The sequence below is a fragment of the Cucumis sativus genome, chromosome 2, assembly GCF_000004075.3.
Source record: "Cucumis sativus cultivar 9930 chromosome 2, Cucumber_9930_V3, whole genome shotgun sequence".
NCBI lineage: Eukaryota > Viridiplantae > Streptophyta > Magnoliopsida > Cucurbitales > Cucurbitaceae > Cucumis > Cucumis sativus.
The window spans coordinates 3,492,637-3,507,921 of NC_026656.2; the positions used below are offsets into that span (position 1 = coordinate 3,492,637).

The 15,285-nt window shown below is 35.4% G+C and overlaps 3 protein-coding genes across 3 annotated transcripts; 1 reads left to right on the forward strand and 2 right to left on the reverse strand.

The window, feature by feature from the left end:
- The first annotated feature begins 692 nt into the window (after positions 1-692).
- LOC101204620 lies at positions 693-3,468 on the forward strand. Its single transcript, XM_004144705.3, has 4 exons — positions 693-812; positions 1,104-1,248; positions 1,777-1,892; positions 2,723-3,468. Exons 2-4 carry the CDS (start codon positions 1,141-1,143, stop codon positions 3,063-3,065), a joined length of 567 nt encoding a protein of 188 aa, XP_004144753.1. The 5' UTR covers positions 693-812; positions 1,104-1,140; the 3' UTR covers positions 3,066-3,468.
- Positions 3,469-4,150: 682 nt separating this feature from the next.
- LOC101205040 (urease accessory protein F) lies at positions 4,151-6,432 on the reverse strand. Its single transcript, XM_004144707.3, has 2 exons — positions 6,077-6,432; positions 4,151-5,120 (listed from the first exon to the last, which is right to left on the reverse strand). Exon 2 carries the CDS (start codon positions 5,092-5,094, stop codon positions 4,408-4,410), a length of 687 nt encoding a protein of 228 aa, XP_004144755.1. The 5' UTR covers positions 5,095-5,120; positions 6,077-6,432; the 3' UTR covers positions 4,151-4,407.
- Positions 6,433-7,023: 591 nt separating this feature from the next.
- Positions 7,024-14,540, reverse strand: LOC101204375 (lon protease homolog 1, mitochondrial). The gene is made up of 20 exons (XM_004144704.3): positions 14,106-14,540; positions 13,616-13,681; positions 13,208-13,399; positions 13,044-13,109; positions 12,827-12,868; positions 12,620-12,742; positions 12,302-12,400; positions 12,009-12,074; positions 11,620-11,706; positions 11,452-11,491; positions 10,774-10,945; positions 10,539-10,663; positions 9,941-10,071; positions 9,753-9,857; positions 9,435-9,548; positions 9,117-9,284; positions 8,936-9,037; positions 8,491-8,745; positions 7,799-8,296; positions 7,024-7,446 (listed from the first exon to the last, which is right to left on the reverse strand). Exons 1-20 carry the CDS (start codon positions 14,394-14,396, stop codon positions 7,270-7,272), a joined length of 2,919 nt encoding a protein of 972 aa, XP_004144752.1. The 5' UTR covers positions 14,397-14,540; the 3' UTR covers positions 7,024-7,269.
- Between the last annotated feature and the right edge of the window lie 745 nt (positions 14,541-15,285).

The following is a 15,285-nucleotide window of genomic DNA, read 5'->3' on the forward strand; positions in this document are numbered from 1 at the left end:
TTGATCAAAATTTTAGAGTAGGGTAGAAACTTCCTTTTATCTTAAAAAAAAATGAATAAATAAACAATATTTGAATTATATTTTCACGTGTCTAATTTAAAAAATAAGTTATTTTAAAAAAAAATAAAAATGACAAGAAGTGACTGAAAACAACTTTTTAGTGTATTTCAAACAATTTTTATATCTTGAAAAACATTTTTTCTTAAGTTAATCCAAATGGACTATTTATTCTCTCGTTTTGGTAGGTTATGGGAGGGTGACTCTCAATCGGTCTATTTGTTGTGGTTAAAAGGTTGGGTGCTCTCTCACCCTTTTTATCAAGCTTATTAATGCTTTGAATCATTTGCATGTAAAACTCTCTGCACTTTTGAAGCCTGTTGAGTATATATCGTATTCGACTTCCTCCTTCTAGTGTAGGCTTTTGTGCGAATAAGTGTAAACTTTTGTGTGGTGTCTAGGTGCTGCGAGTGGGTTGACATAACGGTTGGCGTCACGGTTTGATTCATGGTAATTAGGGTTTTGAAATGAATTCATTTCAATTTTTTTAATTAAAAAAACAAAACATTATGTAATACGATAATTTAACTCAAAAATTGACCAAAGTAACAAACTTTATGATTTTCGTTTTCGTTTTCGTTTTAAATGGTAAATTATCAAAAGCTTAGTATTTTACCGATTTTCCATTTAACGAATAAATAATTAAAGGAATTCTTCACCCTTACGCGCGGAGTCTGTGTTTATACATATCTTTGAGAACCCGAGATAGAAGAGAAGAGAAGAAGAAGCTCTGATCGGAATAAACCAACGAGCAGGTGCGAAAGATCTGTTTCATTCTGAAATCACATTGAAAATTTTGAAATAACCCATTTACGAGATTTTCATCTCTTCTATTCGCTTTTCCGTGTTTGTTTTCAATCGAATATTTTGATTCCCCAGCGAACTTTTTCCTTTTTTGAAACATTTGAAATCATGGGGTTTGATGATTATGTCTGTTCCTTTCTGGGTATGGAACATTTTTTCGAAAAGATTACAGTTTTGAGGAATTTGGGCTGTTTTTTTTAACTTCTTTTTATGAATTTTTCTGTTATGTTTGTGGTTTTAAGACTGAAAATTGGAAGAAGAATTTGAAGACAAAGATTCATGAGTTCTTCTTCAGTAATAACTCCAGAAGACGTGCTGGAGTCGTTGATGAATGATGGTACTATTGATTCTCTCAGGTTGAAGATCATTAACCAGCTCAAAGCCAATGTCAGTATCGCTCCTTATCCACAATCCTATCTTGTTTTCTTTGAGTTTTAAATTGGTTCTTTTGATCTAACTATGTAGTGCCCTGTTTAAAATGACCTCCTAAGTGTTTGGTTTTAAGCTTTTGGAAAGTCATTCCAAACATATCCATAATATCTAGCTCGTAATGAAGAAAGATACACAAGGATGTTTCACTCGTGGTTCGTTTTAATTCAACAAAAATTTACGGTATAAATTTGAACTTCTAATCAAAGGAGATATTTCTTACCGAATTGAGGTGAAGTTGGTTATTTGACTTGCGGGTTTAATAAGTCTAAGGTTGAAAAGTTTGGTTGAAATAAGTTATAGAAAAAAATTGGTTATGATGTAGAAGGCCAAGATAAATCTTATAATGTGAGTTTATGTAGCTGGTCGGATTAACAAACTTGTAGTCTAAGCAAATTCACATGCTTAACATAGTATGGTCTTTGAGTCTGTCTTTTCTGGCTTGGTGTGGGAAATATCTCTTAATGTGTATTTCTCTTGTTGCAGGAGGAGCTTAAGAATACCACCATTAAAATGGTAGAACAAAGCAAAGTCCTCAACACTCCTGGGGCAGAGAAACAGACCAAAAGGGAGCTATTTGATGCTCTTCGACAGGAACTCGAGTTAGTATTATTTCTACTTCACTGTCTAATTTCTCTTATCTCCCCATTATTCCCTCTTCTTTGTTCACTATTATTTGAACTGAATGCAACACGAGGAGACACTATAAATTTCATTACCCCATATCTTTTAAATTTGTTGCAAGGATTGCACACTTAGAACTGAAACAAATGCCTTTTTTTTTTTTTTTTTTGTTTTCTGTGTTGGTTTTCTCACATTTTCTTTACTATGGTTTCACCTCACTTGAAGATATATTTAAATTCTTCACCAAATTTCAAATTCCAAAAACGGTCTTCTGTAATATATATATATATGAATTATTTGAATTAAACAAAGAAACTTGTAAGTGAAAGCAGTATTTATAAGCTTAATTTTCAAAGCCCAAATTATTATCAAAATGGTCAGACCCTGACCTTTTTGTTTTTCCTGAGGTCTGGTTGGAGCATACTCAGGTTCCTATGGATTATGTATATTTGAATGAGCACGAGTTGTTTGTCTCCATCAGGAACTAAAACTTCATTAACAATAAATTTTGTTAAGTTATTCTTACAAAATAGTTGAAGATCGGCATCTTGAAGCCTAACAAAAAAAATAAAAATAAAAAAGGATTATGCATTCTCTTATGTGTTCATAGTTTTATAATGTTGTACCCCATCTGGAACTGACGGTGATTGTTTGAGAGAATTCCGCTCTCTCACTCTCGTGTCTTTTCCTTTATCTTGTTCTACTGAAGTGTGCGTCTGTTTGAACGCTTTGCTGAAGATGCAAGTGAACAAATGACTTTATACATGTTAAGTTCCTGACAATTAAATTACTCTTGGACGTCATGCAGAGCACCAGTACTTGAGAAAGCCTCTAAATCTGTTTGGGAATTAATTTTGGACAACAATGGATTAGGCAAAGAAATAAACGACACGGTGGAAAAAGTATTTTGTCGATTGAGTGGCAAGGAACCTCCATTGTTTCTTCCTCAAAATGGGGATATGCCACCAGTAAAAGAAACTGAGCACGAGAAAGGCAAGGGAAAAGAACCTGAAGATAATTATCACAAGGAGAAATCACAACCTCTTAGGAAAAGGAGTTTCAATGACATGAATGGCAAAGAGGAAAGCACTATTGCAGATGGAGCTGGAGAAAGTCTAGCCGTACCTGAAGAACATAGTAGGTCACCTTAGTTGAGTTTGAAGACATAAAAATCTATTGAACCGTGCTCTATAATGACAGATCTTCGAGTTGTAGAATGTGATCATTGGTTCGAGCTCTTTCAACTTAATCTGACGCGCATGGCCTGTGTTGAGCAAGAACAAAATTTGACAATGTGCACGGTGCACACACAATTTATTGGAGTCCAAAATTTTGTTTGTGTTGATGTAGGTGAACACTTCTGTGAACTTTAATGTTCCCCTTAACTTTATGTTTAGGAAATAGGATGGTTAGTCGTAAAAGACTAGCTTTTGTTTGTAATCTAATCTATCTACCCATGTGAATGCTGTGAAAAGCCACATAAATATTGATTGGCCTTGTTGTGCAGTACTCAGAAGACTAAATAGATGAAGCTTTCAAGAACTTTCTTTGTTCCGTTTTTGAGTGTGGTGTGCTACTCTGGTTTGTGTTGAACTAGATTTGAATTCAGTTTATAGGTGAAGAGGCAAATTTGACTTGGAGTCGGGTGCCTTGTGCAAGCTCTACACTCTACTGAATATCATTATTTTAGATCCTTCAAATTTGGATAATTGGCTAATGTAGGACAAATTTAGGTGGGTTGAAGAGATTTGGGCTCTTTATTTTTTAGATTAATAAGACTTTGAGGGTGTGAAATGACAGTTTTGTCCTCGAAAGCAAAATAGTAACCCACCCCCCATCTTTCATTTTACTCTCTTTTCTGTATATTCTCTTAAATCTCTCTATCAAGCTCGACTTGTAGCATCTCTCTCCATACTCTAAAATTTCTAAAAGGGATTGAAGTATGGTTTATATTTTTGTTGGGGATTTTGACTTCTCTTACTTGTTTAGAAGGTGGGAGAAGTTTTCTATCAGCCAATGTTTAAGATGAACTTTTTTTCATGTACTCGAGAAGATGCTAGAAAAATGTTTGATCTTTTCTCCATGACAAGCTAAAGGTAGGAAAAGATTTTGGCATGAGAAAATTGTCCATGAAACCAAGTGCCACATGAATGAAAAGAATTTAGAATTTAGAGTAAAAGTCTAAAAGAAATTACTTTATGTTGCATGGACGGATAAAGAATTGAAAAGTTCAGAATAATCAAGAGTTCAAAGTACTTAAAAAGTCTATTTACATTCACTTGATATTGAATCATGGCCAAAGACAAACAAAGTCTTCAATGGAACAAAAGCATGGAGTGCCATACAAAATGAAATGCATATATGTGAGTAGGTGAATTTCGACATTGCCACTATTATCTCATATCCACATCTATTTTCAAGCAGAGAACATGAAAGAAGGGGACTCCTATACCCAAAATCAAAAGAAAGATGCAGTTTCACTTCAAAAAAATTTCAAGAACAAAACATTTTAGAAAAGAGGCACGAATGGCATCCCTGTACTGTCTCTAACAAAGGAACCGTTTGGCAAGCTTCTTCAACAGGACGGTTCATCCATCTCTTCAATATGTCTTCAGCAACAAATGCAAGCTGATGTTGCAACACAGCTGCACCCAAAGGTCCTACTAAATTCAATCTTGTTGCAGCAGAAATAACATCTCTCAAGGTAATAAACAGATATGCTCTTTGTGACATTGTGCCATCCCATCCAAGTAGACCGCAGATTAGCCCAAAGATGGGAGCATGGTGGAATGAAACAGCCCCAGTCCCATACAAGTTCTCCCTCATTGCTTTCAGAGATGGGATTTCGGAAAATACTATTGCTGAAACTCTCATGAGTGCTGACCCTTGCGTAACAGACGCCTTTCGACTAACTTCATTAGTTAACATTGCATCCAATAACATGTCGTTTTTCTTCCAGGTTTCAAAATCAGGCGATTGTGTGGCTGAATGAACAAAGGGAAGAAACAAACTTCCAGTGTTGTCCAATAAATGGATCACAAAAGTTTTGAGATCATCTGGACTTGAGACGATTTGAGCTTGTATTGCAGCCTCAAGGCCGAATGAATGAGCGAAGCCACCAGTTGGAAGGATAGAATCGAGCAGTTGCCATTGGCTCCAGTGACAATGTTTGTCATCCATGTCAAGTTTGTACTATTGCATAGATTCTGCAAAACAGAAACAAGAAAATACAACTGCATTAAAGTTACCTATCTAGAAAATGAATATAACAAACTCGAGTTTTAAGTAGCTAACTTCAAATTTATCTAAAAAATGATAACAACTAAACATGTTTACACTGTCAAAAAGATTTTTTTTTTCAGGGAATATGCCCTCTGGATAGTATACATACACAAAGGGCTCACCAAGAAATGCTAACACAAAGGGCTCACCAAGAAATGCTATACATACACAAAAGGCTCACCAAGAAATGCTATACATATACCAAGGGTTTACCAAGAAGTGCTATATATATACACAAAGGGTGCATCAAGAATCAATAAATTACACATCTCTACTCGATGTCAAAACAATCTGAATCCACAATATTTTCTTTTGTGTTTGAGAAATTTGATTTTCATTCGGAAAAGAGAAAAGAAAGAATACACAAACAAACAAAATGATAAAGCCACAAAAAGGAAGTTAACAACAAGACAAAGGTCCAATCAAGTAAAAAAAAAACCTAACGAATAATTTCAGAACGCCTGAAAACCGAAGCACAAAGAACAACGAAGAAAGTCAACTACAAGACGGATGTCCAATCATCAAGTGAAATGAAACCTAACGAATAACTTCAAAAGCCCTTAAAACTGAAGTCCAAAGAGAAACAGAGAATCCAACAAGGTTTTGAGACTGAACTCCAGAGTAACCAAAACTAATCTAACCAACCATGTATTTCCTGTTTGATTAAAACCAACTCAAACCCTGATCAAGTCAAGATTTCAAAACTCAAGAATCGTTGAATTGTTTCTTAAACCAAGACGAAGACGATCAACATTGTAATGGGCAACCACTAAAAACCTCATTAACAGCCAAGAATCAAGATACGAACCCTAGAGCATATGACAGATTTGTTTCACAAAGAAGAACAAAACGAACAAAAATGGGAAGAATGAAAATTAACCTTAAAGGGAATGAAAATTGAAATCCGCCATTTCCATATGATGTGAGGAAGCTCCTGCTGAATTTTGCAATTTTCTTAATTGTGCAAACATGTGGATTTGTAATGAACGTATTAATGCACAATTAAGAGCATGTTAATTATCTATCCATTTCTCGTGCACGGTTAATAAGGGATTGGGAGTGTGAACACGAGGAGGAGGGTATGGGTAAATGCAAAGAGTTGTAGAAAGTGGAAGCACTTCTGTAGTAATTGAAAACAAGGGAGAGAAGAGGAGTGTGAAGGGAGCGAGGGAGAGGTCTCTTGTAGGGATGACTTAATTTTACATTCACTAAGGTGGACAATTAGTGGGCATTCTCACAATGCCCAAAGGTTATACTTCATCATTTTAGTGTCTGTACTTTTAAAATATCCATTTCATTTTCATTTTATTTCATTTTTAAGAGGCTATAAGAATTATCTCCTAGTACAAAGATCATATTATTTAAACTAAAAAAATTTGATAAAATTATTTATAAAAAAAACAGAAGAATATATTGCTGTTTTGGGTCTGTTGATGAGGCTATACTTGAATTTGAACTAAAAGAAGAAATGTTCCACTCAGCAATACCACCATTGCAAAGTGTTGCTCTCACAATATCTAAAACAAAAAAAACAAACATTGCTTTTATGATATATTCTAATCATATAAAAGAAAAATAACATATTAAGTCGGACAACTGAACACAATGTTGATCATCACTCCTATTGTTGTGCCTAAAAAACCTTAACGAATGTGACATTGTCGAATATGAACATTTAATAAGATATAAAAAAGCTTCTATGTTGCTACTATGCTCAGCTAAGAAATCAGAAGAACATAGAATAAGAAGAGAACAAGTGAAGAAAATCAAGAAGGATAATGCCTAAACAATCAAACTAATAGTCAGAGAAGAGAACAAGTCCAAATATTGAAGGGAGAAAAAGATTGATCTATATTTATTTAAAATAATGTTCATAAATATTACACTGAGAAGAGAGAAATAGGTGAAAAAAATGGGTGATGTTAATAATCAAAGCCTCCCTCCGTCAAATGAGACATTTAAATAATAAATATACTGGGTAGTTCTCATAAATAAAGTCGTGAAGGAACCCAGACAGATGGATGTTAAATCCAGAAGTATATTATGATCAAATGTCAAAACTTTATGTTTTTTTCACTCTGATTTGTCCTCAAATGCAAGGTTGAATATCTGGCTGTATTCATCAACAAAATGAACATCAAGACCCTCTTTCACATTGGAAGCAAGCTCATCAAAGTCCCTCCTGTTTGCAGAAGGGAATATTATTGTTTTTACTTCACTTCTTCTTGCAGCTATGGTTTTCTCCTTCACCTGTAAAAACAGTAAAGGAGAAGCAATTTGAATAATCTGTTGAATGAGCAAACCGATGCGATAAAGACTAGAAACCAAACCAAAGTTGAGAAAATCTATCTAAATTGGATGGGACTGTTTTTCAGTCTTATGATCTAGAATATCAAATCAACTAAGTCTACTTCAACCAGCCAATCGATCATTTTTGTCCGTTTTACTAGAGTTTTTTCTCCACATGACAAATTTTAATTGGATGCACAAAGATAAGTGCAAATCGAACAGTATCTAAGGATTTTTTCGCCTTAAATCCAGCCCACTCAAATTTTCATATACAAGAAAGATTATAGCAAATGCTAAAAATTCTTTTACTTACCCCACCAATTGGAAGAATTTTTCCAGTCAAAGTTACTTCACCGGTCATGGCTAGATCCTTTTTGACAGGTTTCTTCATGGCAAGTGACAATAGAGATGTCATCATGGTGCAACCAGCACTTGGCCCATCTTTTGGTGTTGCTCCAGCAGGAACGTGAAGATGAAGCTTGGTATTCGCAAAGAAAGGATTGTCTGGCTCTTTTTCAAGCAATATAGCTCGGGCAAGAGTGTGAGCAATTTGAGCACTTTCTTTCATAACATCTCCAAGCTGACCGGTTATATGGAGAGCGCCTTTACCCTCTCCTTGCTCAACTTGAGTGGTTTCTATGTAGAGAGTGGAACCTCCCATGGCAGTCCAAGCAAGCCCCATCACTACTCCTACTGGTATCTGGTTGTAAATGCGCTCTGCATGGAAAACTGGTTTTCCCACATAATCAGCTAGATTGGTTGAGTCAACAATCACTTTCTCAACTTTGTTCGTGACATCTGATTCATCATCCTGCCAAAGCCATGAAAATTTCAGGGCATGAATCGGACTTGGTGCAAGGAAACAACTTTGATAGTGACATGCACAAGTCACCCCGATTTTGCTTATATTTGAGAGTCGAGTTATATTTCACTCTCCAATGCAGACAAAGAGGGAGGAATTCCAACTAGATTTGCATGGATAATGAACTTATATTTCTTAAATACCTTGGCATCCACAGGTTGATTGGGAAGAGAATCATCTGCTAAAAGATCACTAGATATCTTCTCAGCTTCAGCAGAGGATTCAATTTTTTGATCTTGGCTACTTTCATCGATCAATTCACCATCGACTTGACTCTCGCTTCCACTACTGCTTTTACTTGATTCATCTACAATATCTGCCTTTTCTTCATTAGATTCAACAATCTCTGCCAGTTCAGCTTCATTTGATGCTCCATTTCTTACAAGATGAAGAGCAATCTGCCACATTACAAATAAAATTATTCTTTATCCTTTGATCCATGCAACAGCTCCAAGATATTTCACCGAAAATTCATACAAGTACCATGGGAATAGCAAAGAAAATATCTAATGACTTGTCAAAACCCTAATAGTTCTCATTACCAAATAAATCCCAAGATCAATCCAAAAAGCTAAGCACTTTACAAACCTTGCGATAAATCTTTTCAATGTGCTTCTGGAGATTTCTAACCCCAGCTTCTCGGCAGTAGTTTTCTATGAGACCAAGAAGGGCAGCATCAGTCACTTCAACCTGAAATTAATTGAAATTCAATTTTGATGGTATCATCCAGAAACAGGTTCCTCAGCTAGGGAGTGAGAAAGAGGGAGACCTGTTCGGGTTTAATCCCACACGCTTCGCGTGTAGCTTTTTCCAAGTAGTCCCTTGCTATGTGCATCTTCTCATCAGTAATATATCCAGCGATGGCAATGACTTCCATTCGGTCAAGAAGAGGATTGGGTATCATTTCAATAACATTTGCCGTGCAGACAAAAAGAACCTGTAATAGACATTTCCATACAGTAAGCCACTTATAATAGAATCTGAGCCCCAATTTCAAGTGCTAACTTCCATTTAAATGAATTCTACAAAATTATTCAATATTGTGACCAACAGAGAAACTTATCACCTCACCGGCTCACCCACTCACCTTTGAAAGGTCAATTGGGACATCAAGATAATGGTCCAAAAAGTTAGCATTCTGCTCAGGATCAAGAAGCTCCAACAAAGCACTAGCAGGATCTCCAGCATGACCTCTTCCAAGCTGCATGAAAAAATAGATGAATACCTAAATTATCAAGTTTTTCAGATAAAATTGTATCGAAAGATTTATTTGCCTTAGACTATACTGTAGACTTCACATGAATGAGGTTAGTTCAGGTTCATTCTCATGTAATAGTTCGTAATATGTGCATGAGAGAGAGACAGAGAGATGTTAAATCAATCAGACCATCCGACCACCATTTACCTTGTCTATCTCATCAATCAAGACAAGAGGATTAGCAGTTCCAACACTTTTAAGACACTGCACCATCTTTCCTGGCATTGCACCAATGTAGGTTCGCCGATGGCCCTGGATGCAGTTTTGCAGTTAGCATATATGCAAATAACTTCATAGCTATAAAAGGATACAGATGAAGACATATGCTTAAGTACCTTAATTTCAGCAACATCAACTAGTCCTCCAACAGAAAATCGGAAGAACTTACGATTCAAAGCCCGAGCTATTGAACGACCAATGCTAGTTTTTCCCACTCCAGGTGGACCAGAGAGACAAATAATTTTTCCTGCCATGTAGCAAACTCCTTGGTTGGCAAATCAATAAATTTAAAATATAATTATCTTTTTCTTTAAGAAAAAACCAAGAATTGCTAGAAGAATAAGATAAAAAATAATAGTTGATTGCCATTTTAAACATATTGCAATACATGTCACAAAAAATTAAGCAAATTCCATTTGCTTCAGCATTGCCTAAAAATAAAAGAATACTGCTCAATCATGACTAGCACATTGTTCATCCAAAAATCACCAAGCATATCAAAGAAACAATGCAGATTTCATCGGACATCTAACTCTACAAATGATAAGGTTATAAAGAAGAAAATATAGTGCAGGAAAACAATCAAGATATAGTTTTCTGGAAAAACATCAGCAGGCCAGAAAAAAGAGAAAGAAAGTCAAGGAGCTTCTTTATCAATTATCATCATAATATATTATTTTAACCATAATCAAAAAACAAGAAGGCACAGAAAACCTTGTGAACTTCCTCTGAGCTTTCCAACAGCAATAAATTCGAGGATTCTTTCTTTGACATCAGTTAATCCATAATGATCTTCATCAAGAATTTTTTGGGCACCGAGGACATCAAAATTCTCGTCACTGCAGTAGTAATGTAAAATAACAATTTCTCATCAAAATTCTCATCATTGCATCAGCAAGTTGTAAATAACAAATTTATACCGCAGGTGTAGAGGTTGAGATTCACAAACCTGTAAACTCCCCAAGGAAGTACAGTCAACCAATCCAGATAATTTCTTGTAACATTAAACTCACTCGAACTGGCCTCTAATAACTGCAGTTTCGCAAGCTCTTCTTCTATGACTTGTGCCACGTGTTGTGGACATTTGTCTTTGACTGGTTCAAGTCTTTCCCTAAACTTTGCTGCGGCAGATGTAAAGTATTGGTATAATTATAACAGATGAAAAGAATAAACAAAAAGCAAAGCCTAACATCATCTATGTAGGCTACCAGGCAAAAATCACCACCATAACTGACTGGTTTCTCATCTCTTATTAGATTAAAAATTTAGAAATAAAAACAAGCAGTCATCGCCATAACATTTTAAAGGATGGAGAGTACATCTGAATTCATTATCAAGCATGTTCCCAGAAATTCAGGAGTTCCCTATGATAATCAATGGAGGATTAAGAATACATCATTGTCAATTATTCAAATCTTCAACATACAAATTCTTTTGTGAGACCTTATAATGCACTTCAAGTCCAGGGTCATCTATCCATTGCAGACACTTTCACAATGGTTTATTCAATCAAATACCAAGTTAGTTTGCAGGAATTCCCAATGCAATTTATGTACAGTATATATACAGATCAATACAGAATCATCACTGGCAAGTTTTATCATAGGCTCACGGAAAAGAGGCTCACCTGAAAGAGCTGTTTTGTCATCTGTCTCAAGTCCCAGCTCCTGAACATAGACAAATCCAATAAAGTGTCAAAAGTTTGAAACAAGAGGAAAGCCTTGCCGGTTGTTACTAGTTAGTCGGGTCGACTGTAGCGGTTTGATAACAATGTGGTGATCAAAGTAGTACAAACCTTCTTAATAGCTTTAAGTTGCTCATTCAGTAAGTAACGACGTTGCTCGCCACTTATCTTCTCCTCAATGGCCTTCGCTATAGATTCCTATTTTAACCATTTGAAGGATAATATCAGTAAGTCTAATCACCTTCAATATATTAAGAGGAATATTTGTGAATCCAATCGAACATCTCCAAACATATATCCCCTTCTTTCAACCACTCTTAGCACATTGATAAATAGCACCAATAAATGAATGTTAACAGAAAATGGAAAGCCGAACCAATGTTGTTATAACTTATAATGAAAATTAAACTCACTAAAAGCATGTGTACATGGTAATTGACTAGTTTATTACTTACATATTGTTCAAAATATGAAATATCAAAACAGAAATTACAACATACCTGAATTTTGTTTATTTCCATCTCCTTCTTCAACAATTCTAGTGTAATTTTTAACCGTTTATATACCTAATTCAGAGGGAAACAAAGAGTAAGAAAGCAAACAGAATCAATGAAATAAGCTGCAAAGTCAATTAATGCCAGACCGCAATGAGTTAAATCTGCAATCATATTTATGAAGATGATTGTGATCTTTTTGCCTTAAAAACGTCTAAAAACCTATCTTCCCGAGGATGTCATCTAAACCCAACATATAAACCAGAATTTTTAAAAGAGTTGGTCAAATATCTGCTTACGTCTAATTCTTCAAGCACTTCCTGACATTGTACTTTATTTGCTCCAGATATTGCTGCCCCAAAATCTGCTAATCTTGGAAAATTGAAATCACCAATATGCTGCACATCACAGGGAAGAAATCACAATCAAAATAGAAGTATCCTGAAGAATCAGAACAGCCATGCCAACTTCTGAGAAGTAAAAGGAGTCTGTCAAGTCTACTTACATCTACTTGTTTGAGATGCTTAAATTTTATTTTGTTTTTTTTTATGTCTGAGATCTTTCTTTACTTTGATTTTATTTAATTTTCTTTGTTTCTTTCTCTCTAAAAGGGGTACCTGGGTGTATGTTTGAACATGATCCCTCCAAAGTGAACTGGTCTTCAAAACATCCCTAAGGGTAGATATAACCTCAAATGAAGTTGCCTTTATAACATTATCATCTTTGTTATAAGGTTTATCCTGAAGAAAAACAACATAGAATGAAATTCGTTCTCAAAGGAAACCTTATAAACTGATTCAAATGAGAAATGTACAACCACATACCTTGAGATGATCAACTTTCACGGTTAAGGGATCCTCACTAACCTATACAGAAACCGTAAGTATTGTCAGCTCAGTAATTCACATGATCCCATAAATGCATGATTCAAAATCATTTAAATATCGGCAGCTCATGTAGGTATCTTTTAGGAGTAGAATAACATATGGTCAGGGAAGAGAAAGGACAGAATGGCCATGTATTAACTTATTCATGTTATACCATCTCTGTAATTCGAAGTCTTCTATGACCAATAAGCACCACCTGGTCTCCTTGGATACTTGAAATCTGAAATAAAAATTCAGAGCACATAGAATCAACTCGCTATGAAATAGACGTAAGAGCTACATCCTGCTAAAGAAAGGGGCAAAAAATAACAACAGTACCTGGGCAAGTGTGCCAACTTCATGAAGCCTATCATATAACTCCTTGCCTGTCAAATCACTGGTATTTTTTTCTGTCTCGGATCCAGATACTGTACTAGAATCAGTTCCCGGTTCATCCTTAAGAAGGAAGGCACCAGCATATGGAGCTTGCCTTCTTCTGCTTTCTTGCAGAGCGGCCAATAGTTTAGGATCCTGCAATATAACATCACACATCTCAAGTCACTTCCCTGTAAAAAAGCCGATGTCCCTAAAATATTTGTTCAACAAGCAGCTAAGAATTGAGTAAAATTGAAATATAGAAACATGACACCAACATCACAAAAGGGAACTAAAAGATCAAAGTACATGGCAGCTCCTCAGCACAAATGCAAGGCAATGTAGTCCAATCATGTCCAGTACTTACGATACCTTTACATAAATTGGCATGTAGAATCCAGGAAATAATGGCCTATGAGGCAATGGCAACGCCAAAACCTGTCCAAAGAGAACAAAATAATAATAAATAAACCTTTTGGATCAGTCAAAAGATTTTTTAAAAAGAAAACAAAACAAAAGAAACCGAATTAAACTAAAGACAACATTTTTATAGCATAAATCAAATTGGTTTAGGTTAAATTCCCAAGCTCAAATTTTTATAAGGATAAAGAAGTGTCCTTTTTTGTTCTTCTTTTTTTCTCTTTAACCCTTCAGACAAGTTAAGCACCAATTAGAACACCAAATTCAATCCACACAGAACAAAACATCACTAGTATTTCAAATTTTCCAACTTCCCACTTCCTTCTTGGTTCGGCTTTTCCCCAATTAAACAGAAAAACCAATATAATGAAAGGCTCCTCTCTCCTTTTCCCCCATTTTCTTCATCCACACCTCAAATACAAAATCAAAAATCAATACCAACCGTCAAATAATCCTCCGGTCGAGGATTCGTCGAAACGATAGCAGACGAAGACTTCACCTCCACATCCTCCTCCTTCACCTTAGCCTCAATTTCAGCCTCCCGTGCCGACACATCATTGGCATCGGAGCAGAAAAACGCCCGACAAGTCAACCTGGTGCTTCTCCCACCCAAGCCTCTGAGAGAGCCAAGAACCCTAAGTAGAGGCGATTCCGACTCGGTGGCCGGGCGGAAACTCGGAGCCAGATTGTGGAGGCGGCTCCGGAAACATGAAGAGTTCAAAGCCTTCAACATTGAATGATTCCTGATGAGATTCTGGTAATGGGTCTCAGTTGGGTACTAATGGGGACGGTGGTTCCGTTCGGCAAGAACCGCCATAGACGGAGGAAGAGCTCTGCCGAAAAAAGAAACAGAAATAAGTAGTAATGTTAAAACCCTTCGTAAACCCTCGCCCAGTCACTCATTTGACGGAATTACCCCTAATACTTCCATGTTTTATTTTATTAAATATTTTATTGAGATTTGAATCACGAACCTCCCAACATTGTCACCTTCTAATTAGATCTATTTTTATTAGCAATTTTGTATCAACTTTAATGATTACAAAAATAGTTTTAAATCATTTTATGTCACGTGGTAAACATCTAAAATGTTTAGTGTTTTTTAATGTTTCTTATTTAGTAAGTTTTATCGAGAACCATTCATTAGGTATTATCAAGAACTTCAATAACTCCACTTCTTCATATGCTTGTTTTCTTTTATTTATGGACAAATTTAAGACTATTGAGGCGTTGGATCACTAAACAATTGTTCGTTGAACTTTACTGAATTGGAAAATACACTGAATGAGATTAAGGGTTTAGCTAAGTGTTTGGACAATGTTTCTTTTTAATTTTGTCTTCGTGATAGAAATCAAGTTACGTACCGTATGATGATTTGTTATGTTATCAACATTTTTTTTTTTTTGTCTTTTTTCATTTTTCTTTATAATTTGAAAAAAATTAGAAAAAAAAAGTTAGTTGCTAATTTCTTCAACTAAGTTTGTCATTTGAGAACACCTCTCTAAAATTTAGGGATGATTAGTAGATGTTATTATTGGTGTCATTTTATTTTAATTGCTCCTTGAATTTAGGGTTTTATGAAGTTTGTTTCTTTAGAACAAAAACCTAATAATAATAATGGG

Coding starts and splice junctions, on each gene's coding strand:
- LOC101205040 (XM_004144707.3), bottom strand. CDS start 5,094: ATGGATGACAAACATTGTCACTGGAGCCAATGGCAACTGCTCGATTCT.
- LOC101204375 (XM_004144704.3), bottom strand. CDS start 14,396: ATGTTGAAGGCTTTGAACTCTTCATGTTTCCGGAGCCGCCTCCACAAT. Junction 12,401..12,619: donor ATGTTCAAACATACACCCAG/GTACCCCTTTTA, acceptor TGTGATGTGCAG/CATATTGGTGATTTCAATTT. Junction 9,549..9,752: donor TGATTGATGAGATAGACAAG/GTAAATGGTGGT, acceptor TTTTTCATGCAG/CTTGGAAGAGGTCATGCTGG.
- LOC101204620 (XM_004144705.3), top strand. CDS start 1,141: ATGAGTTCTTCTTCAGTAATAACTCCAGAAGACGTGCTGGAGTCGTTG. Junction 1,249..1,776: donor TTAACCAGCTCAAAGCCAAT/GTCAGTATCGCT, acceptor CTCTTGTTGCAG/GAGGAGCTTAAGAATACCAC. Junction 1,893..2,722: donor GCTCTTCGACAGGAACTCGA/GTTAGTATTATT, acceptor GACGTCATGCAG/AGCACCAGTACTTGAGAAAG.